The sequence below is a fragment of the Chiloscyllium plagiosum genome, unplaced genomic scaffold (genome assembly GCF_037043375.1).
Source record: "Chiloscyllium plagiosum isolate Xiang-an unplaced genomic scaffold, Cpla_swu_hap1 HiC_scaffold_10, whole genome shotgun sequence".
In the NCBI taxonomy this organism is placed as follows: domain Eukaryota; kingdom Metazoa; phylum Chordata; class Chondrichthyes; order Orectolobiformes; family Hemiscylliidae; genus Chiloscyllium; species Chiloscyllium plagiosum.
Window position 1 is genome coordinate 61,652,192 of NW_028270148.1, and position 14,048 is coordinate 61,666,239.

General features: G+C 41.2%; 1 protein-coding gene across 2 annotated transcripts in view; it reads right to left on the reverse strand.

Moving 5' to 3' along the window:
* LOC122552874 (uncharacterized) overlaps positions 1 to 14,048 on the reverse strand; it is a 101,291-nt gene that overhangs the window by 26,211 nt on the left and 61,032 nt on the right. For both annotated transcript variants that reach the window (XM_043695969.2, XM_043695970.2), the window contains 2 exons: positions 3,422 to 3,629; positions 2,826 to 2,964 (listed from right to left, as the gene is read on the reverse strand). In XM_043695969.2, the coding sequence (XP_043551904.2) occupies positions 2,826 to 2,964; positions 3,422 to 3,629 (347 nt within the window). The remainder of the gene's footprint in view (positions 1 to 2,825; positions 2,965 to 3,421; positions 3,630 to 14,048) is intronic.

Genomic DNA, 14,048 nt, shown 5'->3' on the forward strand with positions numbered 1-14,048 from the left:
CGAGCCAGGCCAGGTATCAAGAGTTCTCGTTGGAAGACCATTTCAGTGAGTGACCACAACTGCCTCATCTTTACTTTAACCATGGAAAGGATTAGGAACAGACAGGATGGGAAGTTATTTAATTGAGGGAGGGGAAATTAGAGAGGAGCTATGGAGTACAAATTGGAAACAAGTGTTCTACGAGAAATACACAACAGGAATGTGGAGGCTGTTTAAGGAGCATTTGTTGCAAGTGTTGGATAATTTTGTCCCAGTGAGATAGGCAAGGAATGGTAAGGTAAAGGAGCCTTGGATGACAAAAGAAGAGGAGAGTCTCATCAAGAGGAAGAAGTTTACTTAAGGTTGAGGAAGCAAGGATCTGGCACAGCTTAGAGTATTTACAGGGTAGCTAGGAAAGAACTCAAACGAACTGAGGAGAGCAAGGAGGGGGCACAAAAAAGCCTTGAGCGAGGAGGATTAGGGAAAACTCAAAAGGCTTTCTACAGTTATGTGAGGAATAATAGAATGATCACAGAGGTTAGGGCCGGTCAGGAAAGTAGAGGGAACTTGCACCAAGAGTCTGAAGAGGTGGGGGCCCTATATGAGTTTTTTGCTTCAGTATTGAGTAGAGAGAGGGGCCTGTTGATAATGAGAACACAGTGAAAGTGATGAATAGACTTGAACAGATTGATATTATGAAAGTGGGTGTGCTGGAAATTCTGGGAAGAATCAAGATAGATAAGACCCCAGGGCCAGACCAGATATATCCAAAGTTACTACGAGAAGTGAGGAATGAGATTGCTGCGCCTCTGCCAATGATCTTTTCATCCTCACTCTCCACAGATGTAGTACTGGTTAACTGGAGGATGTGAATGTTGTTACTCTGTTCAAGAAAAGGAATACAGAAATCCCGGGGAATGACAGACCAGTCAATCTTACATCTGTGGTAAGCAAGGTACTGGAAAGGGTTCTGAGAGATTTATAGGATTTATGACTATTTGGAAAAACATTGATTAAATATAATCAACATGGCTTGTGAGGCAGGTCATGCCTCACAAGCCTCAAGTTCTTTGAGGATCTGATGAGACAAGTTGACGAAGGTCGAGCAGTGGATGTGGTGCATATGGATTTCAGGAAGGCATGTGATAAAGGTTCCCCATGATAGGGTCATTCAGAAAGTTAAGATTTATGGGATACAGGGAAATGTGGCTGACTGAAAGAAGACAGTGAGGGGTAGTGGATGGAAAGTATTCCGCCTGGAGGTCGATGACCAGTGGTGTCCTGGAGGGATCTGTTCCTGGGCCTCTGCTCTTACAAATGGTTTGGATGAAGAAGTGGAAGGGTGGGTAGTAAGTTTGCTGATGAGACAAAGGTCAGTAGTGTTCTAAAGAGTGTTGAGGGCTGCTGCAAGTTACAACCAGACACTGACAGGAAGCAGAGCTGAGCAGTGGCAGATGGATTTCAACCTGGATAAATGCAAAGTGATTTATTTTCAAAGGTCAAATTTGAATGCTAAATACAGGGTTAAAAATAGGATTCTTGGCAGTGTGGAGGAACAGTGGGACCTTGGGGTCCACGGACTGAGATCCCTCAAAGTTGCCACCCAAGTTAATGGGATTGTTAAGAAGGCACATGGTGTTTCGGCTTTCATTAGCAGGGGGATTGAGTTTAAGAGCCACTAGGTTTTGCTGCAGCTCTATAAAAATGTGGCTAGACTATACTTGGAATATTGTGTCCAGTTCTGGTTGCCTCATTATAGGAAGGATGCATTTGCTTTAGAGAGGATGCAGAGGAGATTTACCAAGATGCTGCCTGGATTGGAGGGCAATGTCTTATGAAGAGAGGGTTGAGTGAGCTAGGGCTTTCCACATGGGAGAGGAGGAGGAGGAAGAAGAGAGGTAACTTGAAAGAGGTGTACAAGGTAATGAGGCGCATAGATAGAGTACATTCCCCAGGGCAGAAATAGCCATCATGAAAGGTCATAATTTTAAGGTGACTGGAGAAAGGTATAGGGGAGGTGTCAGACATAGGTTCTTTACACAGAGTGATGGGTGCATGGAATGCACTGCCAGTGGTGGTAACAGAGTCAGAGACATTAGGGACATTTAAGCAACTGCTGGACAAGCACAAGGACAGCAGTAAATTGAGGAGTGTGTAGGTTAGGTTGATTTTAGATTAAGATAGATGCTCGAAACAACATTGTGGGCCGAAGTGCACGTGCTGTGCTGTACTCTATGTTCTAGAGATGGACAGAAAGATGAAATGACTTTCAGTCCACACACACACACACAAAATCAAAAAGCCAACAAAAATAGCGCAACAATGAATAATCGTTGAGTTGGATGCCAGTGGATTACTTCTGTCGAGGATACGCAGAAACCTTTCCTGAAATGGGTTTAAACTATTTTTTCCAAACTGTCCATACATTTATAGTGTACCATACTAGTGCAACAGAATATGGGAAGACCACATTCTGCAGATGGAAATGAAGATGCAAGTTGACATTGGAAATCAACCTTCCTGCATTTCAGAACTCAAATCATTGTTTTTTTGACCAGAACTAGATCTTAAACACTATTCCCTTGTGCTCCCCAAATTCCATTCCTGATTAAGCTTTTATTCACCCTGCACAAAATTTCATTAATATCCATTTATTATATTTGGCTTTGGTTAGTTTTTTTTAAATGCAAACAAAAACGTCATTTATTAAACCAATCTACTCGAATACTAGCACTCAAATACTGTAGAAACTTTTACATAACCAAAACCTTCAAAATATACAATATAGTAGCAAAATGCATAATAAAAAGTTGGCATTTAAGACAAGACAAATTACGAATACTTGCCTTCAGAGAATCTATCAGATCTTCAACAAGGAATAGTCGTCTTAATTCAGTAATCACACGGTTGATATGGCTTAGCCCAACATCACTATACTTCTGCACTAGTTCATCAGATACAGCAACATCTGTCTCCAAACAGGCCCTAAAAAGAAAAAAAAGTGTGGTAGTGTACAAAACTAAAACAGGAATTGGCCAATTAATTGGAATCCTACTGTGAACTATATTGATAAGCTGAAAATCACCTGAATGACTTTTTGTTTTCATCTTTAAACACTAAATTATGATGACTTCCATCATTTAGAGTAGGATTAGAAGCAAGCCTTCTAAAAAAATATTAATTTTTTTAGAATGATACAAATGCAGCTCACTATAACAGTTTGTAAGTTTCTCAGGAAAACTTCTAAAATCAAGAATGTGGGATAACAATTTCACCTTATTGTGGTATCATGCCTGTTGTGACAGTCACATGCAAGAATAAAAGCATCTAATGTTGAGAGCGATTCTCAATTTCTTCACACCCTCTTAAAAAGTTTCATGTTATAGATTAATATGACAATACAAAAAAGAATAAGTAGCCCCAATATTTAAATTATACTTACTTGAATGGATGCCCTTCATCAGACTTCTGCACTGCTTGCAGAATACCTCTGTATATCCTGAAACTAATGGTAACTGAAAGCAGTGCCAGGGCAAGGTACGCAATCACACTGACAATGCTGAAAATGGTCATTGACAGCAGCAAGAACAGGCTCGCACCAAATACCAATCCAGTCTTCTTAATATCACGCCAGTAGATTAAGTCCATCACTGCCAGAATTAAAGGGGGAGAACTATGAATTAGCATATTGCATTAACTATTTCCATTGGATTATGCTACTTATTATGCAATGTAATGTCATGTACTTGTTGATTACTTTCAAAATCAGTCAGTAACTATATTCAACAATTGTATTTGGAACAGGACTTCAAATTAATTTGTAAAAAGATTTTCAAACTGGGTAAGTGTTAAAAAGTACACACCCTAACAAGCTGATACCCAGAAATTCCGTTGAATAGTTCTCAATTTTGTTCCCCCACACATCAGTACATCATCTTTCAAACTAGAACAAGATTATAATTTCAATAAAACTGCTCAGCTGTACTGTGGACAAGTAACTTTAAAAACATGCAATTTAAAATTACAGGACTGTCCAAGAAATCAGTCAACCAGCATTATTTGCTACTGAAAAGGTTTTATTTTGAAAGATCAGAAAAGAGATTAAGGAAGGAGAAAACTGTATACTAGTACTAGACCTGACAATTTCACAATTGGTAGCACTGCACTCAGCCATTCACAGAAAAATTGGAAAGTCCACAATCCAGTGAAAGTCATGTTGAATCCATGTGAAGAGCAATAACAGTGAATATCAATTTTTTAAAAGAATGTTCATACTACACAAATTTTAGTAGGTTTACATAAACTGTATTTGCCAATTAAAATGAATTTGTGAAGCCTATTTAAAGTTACAACTTTCCAAAAGCCCAATGAGATGATTCTATCACTACCTGTTTTGGTTTTTGGTCCATTCTGTACCAAAGACACATTAATCGTGTTGATGATTGCAGCTTGATCAGCAAGTTTATTCTAATTCATACTGCCGATACATACACTGCAGGTATTACTACAGCATGAAGATCATAAATATACATTACATTTTAAAATACATAGTCAAAACTGAAAGGATTCATAAAGCTAGAACTAATGGAATCAGACAGAAAACAACTGAATAGTTAAAAATGAATATTTACAGTCTCAGTCAGCCCACATCTCCAGATTTAACTAGTGGGAACAGGACAACTTCCAATTAAAACTTAATTTTAGGAAACTAATAATTTATATGTTCTTTATATCCCACCTTATTAAGAAAATCAAAAGAATATTCAAACCATGGACACGTTATATCTCCTCCCCCCCAACTCAAGTTGGCAAGGAAAAAAAGAATTAGGGGAGTTTGTCCTGGAATGAAATGTACCCCCTGCTCACCAACTCTGTAATTAATTACTGGGTCAGCAAGTTCATTGGGGACTTAACTCACCAGCAATTCAGGCCCTTAGGTGGCCATTTAAAAGGCATCTAAAGGTTTTATCTTGCATTCTTCCTAATCAGCAAGCAATAGAGTTAATGGGCAGAATGGAAATCCTCCTCTTGCCCCAGCCTCTTACTCCCTGACCTGCCTGTCTGCAGGAAAGAAAATAAAATCTTCCTTGCTCAGGAGATCCAGTGGCGAAGTGTAAAGCTATCACTGAGAATGTGTATAGCGTATGAGCAGGTAGAGAAAGTGTGTTAAGTTTTGGGTTGCCTGACAATGACCCAGCGACCAGATAAGAACTTGCAGTAAACACAAAGGTGGCAAGGGTAGTGGTTTAGTGAGGTGAGGTACATCTATCGTGTAATGCCAGTTAACGAGGAAAAGAATATCCACTGGGTAATGCCAGAAGACTTGATCTTTACTGTTGATGCTCGCTGATTGTAACAGTCACCCAATCAATATAGATGTTGCCTCATTTGGATGCTGCTCCCTGTAAGTGACTACATAATTCTTTAAGAATCTGCTGTTCAAGAGACGACAGAGTTCACGTCTTTGTGTACATGGGCAAACATTCTCTCTCCAGGGCCCAGAATAAAGGTACAGCCATACTGTGTCTCAGAGTGCTTGCTTCAACTGATATGGGAAACAGAAACAGAACAATATGGCGAACCAGGTAGGAGTGCAAGCGAATAGTTATGATCGGGCAGTGTCAGTGATCACCAAGCACACCGCTATCTTGAGACAGATAGGCCCACAGGTAAGATTTTAAACCTTGGTCCCTTTAGATAATCCTGTGTGTCAGAAACAGTTCCCTCATTCAATTGCTTTCTATTCTACGGACTTCTTGAACAGTAATTAGTTCAGTCAAGTGACACAGTTTCATTAACCCCTGTTTGTCAGTGCGTTTAAGTCCCCTGGACCTAACTGGGATTCAAGTCCTCGTGAGAAGTAAAGTGAGAAAGGGGTTCAAGTGCCCTAGAGTAGGAATTGATTCGCAAGTATTGCAGTTAAGTCCAGAATACATTTAGACAAATGGGACAGACGCTTGATAAAATCGGGTCTGTTGACCCAGTTAGGAAAGATTTGTTGCGATAATCCATGTGAGGAGTTCAATTATCAAAGAATGAGCATCCGACTGAACAAATTATTGGAAAATGAACAGTTGGTTGGGGAGGGGATCTTGGGATCTAGATAAATGTTCAAAAGCAGAGTTCGAGATGTCAAAGTCTAATATTTCCCAAAAATGGAAAGATTTAAATTACTATTTGGAGGATGGCGGCCACCAAATTAAACAAAAAAATCCCACCAAATTTCTTGGGAACACACCACTAAACAGAAGAATATCCCTATTACCAATGATAAAGGGAAAACCCATCATTGGGAGGTTTTGAAAGCATCATGTGAAACGTACGATTTCAAATGAAAGCCTACGAAAGACAAAAATGAGAAAAATGTCTCTCAGGCATCACTGGATATGCCTTGATCCCAGGCTTTATTTGGTAGTGGGGAAGATTACAATAGAAATGATGCTGGTTCTCCATGCCAAAGGATGTCCAGACATGCACACCATTTTACAACTTCAGGGGGACGCCACTGCTTCAGAAAAGGATATGTGCAGAAACATTGTTGTATGCAATACTGTTACAGATCTCTGGCATACCCCAGCCAGACACCCTTCTGCCTTTATTCGTTGACAATTTACACACAGACACTCACCTGGGAAAGGAGTGAATGCATGTGTTCCTATCACATGGGATGGCAACCAGTCCCCACCACCCCAGATTTATCTGCATGTAATGGGACTTTTGGGGGGGGGGGGGGGGGGGGGGGGAATGAAATGCAGCATTACAGACATTGTTAATTGATTGAAGAGTCTCTCCACTTACAGGTGAGAGAAACCACCACACACCCCCAATTGTGACAGTGACTGGGAATGTACAGACTGTTGAGTGGGTCCTAATCAGAGACTAGGGAAGGCCGAAGCTGGGACCCCGCAGGAAAGCACCGTTCCAGGTGTTGCTCCAAACCTTCACTGCAGTAAAAGTCAAAGGAAAGGATCAGTGGATTCACTTGAGCGACTGTAAATGGTGGATTATGACCAAGGGAAGGAGGAGGAGAAGGACTAAAAGGAGGACTGAAAAACTTTAATGTATTCTTCTGTATTGCTAGTTTTGCTACTGATACACTGCGTGCCTCTACACTTGCCTCCAGTAAGGTCACGGATTGGGTTACCAAGGGAGATTATTAGCATTATGATATCCGGCCAAGCCTATGTCTACTTCTCTCCAACCTGGAGAGAAGGGAGGGTCAAGATTTGCAGGCAGGGTAAACATAACCAGATCCATCATTTGTGCAGAAGAGACATTCTCACTTGTACCAATGCGCAAGGGAACCCATTTGGAATATGGAAGGTTACTAAAATTGATTACTATAATGGATTGTTTATCCAAACAGATCACAAGTTGGTCCTGGACCAAAGGAATCTGTGGCAACTCCAGTGTTGGTACTGGGGCTGCAAGTTTGACTTTACCTGCAGGAGGGACCCCCTGGAAGGGAGAGACCATCACCTATTGTACGATGGGAAGTGCTTTAAAGTAGGCTCTGGAAAATAAGCCCTCCCCGATAAAGAGCAACCGGTATTGACCATTCAGGAATACACAGCCGACAATTATTTCTACCAGGTCTACCAATGGCTAAACGGTGATGGCACGGTTGCTTGCTTCTCTTGGCCCACTGGAGTGAACTCACTTCTCCATTTTCCTTCAGTGGAACCATAGCCTACACTACCAGTGTGCTCTGGCCCGTAATAGTTTACCACAGTCCCAAAAAATAACTCTTCAGTACGAACCTGCACAGGCCCCTGTGGCAGACTACATATATCTTCCCCAGCCTTCTGACCACATGGACAGAGATGGGCTGAAGGGGGACATATGGTGGGAAGGCACAAGAGGGAAACTGCCCAGTAACAACCTGGGATAAGAGAGAGACTGCACTGGTCATGGGTGGGGATGTTCAGAAGTGTTCATTTGCGATGAAAAAACCTCTTGCCTTTACTATTCCTGCCACATTCATGAGTTTGACCCACCCAGGACATGCAACGTGTTAACGGTCATTGTGAGAGGTCCGACTATGTACCCTTTAAATGAGGGGAACCACCCCTATGTGGTAAAGTCAACCTTACCCACCTCACAGTGGATGCCAGTGTCTTTGTGCTTCCTCAAAACAGAGGAGTTAAGGAGGTCTCGTGTCCCAAGATGCTACATTTGCCTGGATTATTCACAATTACTCTCACGATAAAGGCTGTTCTGAAAGTCTTTTGGCAGACCCAGGATTTTCTTCTTCTTTAACAGTACGGCCACAAACTTCCTAGAGTCCCCTTACCCTCACTCGGTGGCACTTGGCACCCTACACCCCAGGACAGTACTCAATCCAGGGCATTGAGGACCATTCCGCATGATGTCTCCGAGGAGTTTTGCGCTGCCTATAACAGACCTTCCCACCTTTACTGCTAGACAGGCAGCTGGTTACAGTGCAGCAGGCTTATTCTCCCTAGGGGCCAACATGGCCACCCATGACCATAACTATCTTGCAAGCAGACTTACCATGCGTGGCAACGTTATCTGCAGAGCACTCAAGGTCATCACCCAGAACCTGAACCAACTCAGATTTTTCTCTACGCAAAATTGCTATGCATTTGATTACTTCCTCGCCCATCAGGGTGGCGTTTGCCCTATAGTGCAAGACAAATGTATCATGGGCCTGGATGACATCACTGCTAATGTTACCCATTATGTCCACAAGACAGATGAACAAGATAGGGTCTATAAAGGAGGGCAAGCGATGGGCCGGATGGGGAGACTGGGGGCTCGGAGGATAGAAGGACTGGCTAGTCAACATGGCTATTTACGCAGGGGTGATTTACAATAGGAATATTCCTGGGAATAGCTGTTCAGAAATGTATCTTACAACAAATGATAGACTCTACGCAGGGAATACTTCCAACAGGACAGGCTTTGGTGACCCAATACCCAGCAGTTGAGGATTCAAATGGCAACACAGCACTGAGGTCAGCCCCTATGCTATCAGTTATCATGAAATAATAAGGAGGGAATGAGAATGTGTACAAGGTATGAGCAGGTAGAGAAAGTGTTAAGTTTTGGGTTACATGACAAAAGGCTCAGCTAGCATGATTTTGACCAGATAAGAATTTGTAGTAAACACTGAGTTGCTGAAGGCAGGGGTAGTGGTTTAACGAGGTGAGGAACATCCATCATGTAATACCAGATGACTTAATCTTTACTATTGATACTCACTGATTGTAACAGTCACCCAATCAACATAGATGTTGTCTTATTTGGATGTTGCTCCCTGTAAGTGACTAAATAATTCCTTAAGAATCTGCTGTTCAAGGGAAGATCAGAGCTAATATCTTTGTGTACATGACGATCGTTCTCTCTCTAGGGCTCAGAATAAAGGTAGAGTCATACTGTGTCTGAGTGTTTGCTTTGACTGATACGGGGATTTGGAAACAGGACAATATCAACAGACTTTAATACTCAGACTGCTGGCCCCAGATGGGTAGAAAATTTCTAGCAACTCATCACTATTGTCAAGGCCACCAATTGAATCAGAATTAGGTTTATCGTCATATATTCTCACATGAGTGCACTGAATAGTTTATAAAGTCACCACAGGGCGCCATCTTTAGTACAAAAGTATCTAAGTTTGTTTTCACCATCACCTGCTCTCACCAGGAATAGTTTGTCAGCTCTGAACAAACTAACAGACAGACAGACAGACAGACAGACAGACAGACAGACAGACAGACAGACAGACAGACAATCTGGTGACTTTAGTGGTGGAAAGAAATCACCATCCAACATAGTCTGCAACACTTTAAACAAAAAAAAAGTAAAAATGCATTTATATATTTATTTATTTTACAAAATCAAATAGGCATCACTTTCAGTTTCAACTGAGTATGTACCAACTCCACTGTTCCATTAATTCAAATAACTCTCCTCCTAGCATCCATCATTCAAACTGTTGGCTATCAGCCAAGCAGTCTTATGCATGAGACTCAATTTCCTCCAGTTAAGATAAACTAAAGTCAACAACTTCTACTGCCATGACAAAATTCTGTACCTGTGCCATTATTTCCATCTTCTTAGCCAGCCAAAGAAACTGAAACAGTGTTCAGTATTGCAACTAATCTTTCTTTTTAAACCAGTTTTATATTTTTAGATGCATTTCATACTGCCCATTTTTAGTGACAGAAAGTCAGAACTGAATGACCCATCTGACTCAGACTAACAATTGAAACATACCTGAAAGTGACTTTCCAAAACTGATAGCATACCTGTGGCAATGACCCTCATAACTACTGAACTTCATGGTTATTCACAGCTTTTTAAAACATCTGTGCATCCTTGTAACTGTCCCAATAGAAAGTGGCAAGCCACATTATTCAACCACTGTAGTTCACATGGCTTGCTGCACCCACAATGTTAGTAAGAGAATTCCAGTTTCTGATCTAGCAACAGGATGGCACGTAACTTAGAGCAAACCTTGCAAAATGGGGATGCTCCCAAGTCTTTTTGACAGTTTCAGCCTGTTCTGTCATTCAATAAGATTATGGAAGAATGTGAGGAAATGTCTTTCATAATAAGACAATTAAAAGTAATAGGCAAAAGCATTACGAGAAAAGGCACTTTTACACTCAGCATGTTGTCATGGTCTGGAATGTCCTGTGGTAGAAGATTCAATTGATTGATTGAAAAAGGGAATTGGACTATTATTTGAAAAAGAAACATGCAGGCTCAGAGAGGAAAGTCAGGAAAATGGCATTGAGAAGTGTAGTCATTCAGAAAGCCAGTGCAATCAGAATGGACTGAACAGCCTTCTTCTGTGATGTAATAATTGTGATTTTACATTCCTGTAAGCTCACCATAAATCTCAAGGCACCTATCAAAAATCTCTCAGCCCTGATCTTCTAAATTTTAAAGATGCTCTCAAAGGAGGGTTGGCAAATTGCTGCAGTGCATCTTGTAGATGGCACACATTACTGCTAGTTTACCAGTGGAAGGGGGCATAAATGTTCAAGATTCAAATCTTGTATCAATCAAGAGGACTGTTTTGTTCTGGTTAACCATGAGTTTTAAGTGCAACTGGATATGCTTTCATCCACGCAAACGAGTATCCCAACACAATCCTGATTTGCTCACCACAGCTTTTCCAACCTCTGATCTCTTGTTGCTTCAGCACTTAAGTGTCTGGTTCAGTTAAGTTTCCAGTCAAAGTCAACCTCTGGCATCCACGGTCACACTTTCCCATGTGTTTTTCCCAAAGTTTGTGGTTACCCCCTCCTTGGCATTAATCTTTGGGCAGCACGCTGGCTCAGTGGTTAGCACTGCTACCTCAGAGCACCAAGGTCCCAGGTTCAATTCCAGCCTTGGGTGACTGTCTCTGGAGTTTGCACATTCTTCCCCATGTCTGCATGGATTTCCTCCCACAGTCCAAAGATGTCCAGTTCAGGTGAATTGGCTGTGAATTGCCCATAGTGTTAGGTGCATTAGTCAGAGGGAAAAGGGTCTGGGTGAGTTACTCTTCGGAGGGTCGGTGTGGAGTTGTTGGGCCGAGGGGCCTGTTTCCACAGTGTAGGGAATCTAATCTAATTGCATCTCACAATTCTACAGCTGATAAAGCAATGCTTAGGTTTAAATAGAATTTTTTTTCCAACTTGGCCTCAGTCTACGGTAGACTTAAAAAAAAATCACAAAGGCAAACAAACAGTCTGCTGCCTTAAAAGAGTCAATCTCTTCAAGAGTTCATTTTTGACAACAAAGCTGACTCAGACTTGCAGTCTTTCCACAATTTTAAGCAGGGAACTACAATTGCTGATCACTTCTTGATTCATTGTTATCAATTACTATCCTCATATTCAAAGATCCATCATTGTTTTTGTCAACCAATGATTGATAGTCAATTGAACGAGATATGAACATTATCAGGCAGGCTTGGAGTAAATGTGGCTACATTTTACAGCACATTTTCTCACTATTTCCCCTAATGGGTGAGCACAAGAAATGTGAAAAGACTGCACAGTAAAAGCTACAAAACACCCAACTTACCCTCTGCCTCAATTAAAGAATGAAATAGTTAAAAGGGTAACTGCACTCATGTCAGGTTGCAACTACAACTGATAATTGACACATCCAAAGCCTATAGAAGCATTGACTTAACTTGAACACAAGACCAAAGACAGGACTTCATCTCCATTAGGACTGCACACTGGTCACTCCTAACAATAGTCTGATGGACAAATACACCTGCCATGTAGATAAGCGAAGACAACGTCAAGTAGGTTTTAACAACTTGATTTTCTCATGGCCTAGTGAGGAAAATATGCCCTTAGAACCTGGCCACCTCACTCAGGAGTGGTGTTACTGAATTGCTTGGCGTTGGTACCCCATTCAGACCTTGTGTACCCAAGCTTTCAGTGTTTCTTTCAAGCAGGGTTCAACACAGGTGAAGAGTCTGCACAGTACAAGCACTCAGATAACCATCATAGAATCCCTATAGGGTGGAAGCAGGCCATTTGGCTCAGCTTGTCCACAGAGACCCTCTGAAGGAGTCCAAAGATGTGCAGGTCAGGTGAATTGGCCATGCTAAATTGTCCATAGTGTTACGTAAGGGGTAAATGTAGGGGTATGGGTGGGTTGCGCTTCGGCGGGTCGGTGTGGACTTGTTGGGCCGAAGGGCCTGTTTCCACTCTGTAATGTAATCTAATCTAATCTGTAATCTGAGTATCCCAGCCAGACTCAACCCCCTACCCAATCCCTGTAACCCTACATTTACAAAGGCTAACCCACTTAGCCAGCCTACACATCCCTGGATACTACGGACAATTTAGCATGGCCAATCCACCTAATCTACACATATTTGAACCGTGGGAGGAAATTGGAACAACTGAAGGAAATCCACGCAGCCAGGGAGAACATGCAAACTCCACACTGACAGTTGCCCTAGGCTGGAATCAAACCTGGGTCCCTGGTCCTGTGAAGTAGCAACATTAACCAGAGCCACCGTGCCACCCTGCAGTGCCGGATAATCTGCAAGTTTCCTTGCTCATCTTGACATAAGGCCACAAAACCTTGGAGCTGCAGTCAAAATGAAGAACTCCCAGGGGTTGCATTAAAAGGACTCTGGGATATAGATATACTCACTAACTGACTCATTTTACTGTCAATGTTACGTCATTGCTTAGTCTGTGGAACAGCTTTCCCAATTTTGCAGTTTCTTCAAACACTACCAAGCAAACATTAGACTGTTAATGAGTGGTCCATTAAGTTTTATTCTTAAATCAATTTTTCTGCACCTCTCGATCAACTCAGTGGTTTGATAGGTCATCTTAGAGGGTATTTAAGAACCAACTATATTTCTAGAGATACATATCAGCCATATCAGGTAAAACAGCAAATTTGTTCCTTAAAAAGACATTTGTGAATGAGATGGAATCTTAATAACCATCTATTAGCCTCATGGTTGAGACTAGCTTTTATGTTTTCAATTGCACATCTCTCAATTGTTAGTTCAGGCCTTGAGATTACTAGGCTGCGATGCACTCAATTACCCAAACCACTTCAAAAAAGAATTATTCACAAAAATTCATATAAAAGAGACTGTAAATCTATTAACAGCCAAAAGGTCACTTAACTCAAACATACCTCTGTTAAGACACTAAAAAGCATGCAGTCTTGAAAAGAGATTAACTCTATCATTTCATTTTTTTTTGAGATCCGCCTACATAGTAAACCTAGCCCAAGGCCTGCTTGCCTTTATTGCCCACCATGTATTTATTCTGACCCATTAGTATTTTTATCAATGAAAATAGTGTTGATCTTCAATTACCCGCTCTTTTGTTTTAATGGATTTCTTAGCTCAAGCCTGATTACTTTTCTCCTTTTAGACAGATCATGCTTAATACTCTAGTTAATGTTCTATTTTTATAAAAGCACCCGAGTGGCAATTTCAATTCACTTGCCTATAACTTGATTACAATTGTTAATAAAGATATTCATTTTATATTAAAAATAGTACAGGTCAGATACTGTACAAATCTAAAATGTTGCATTTAATAACTACATTCTGTAGGTTA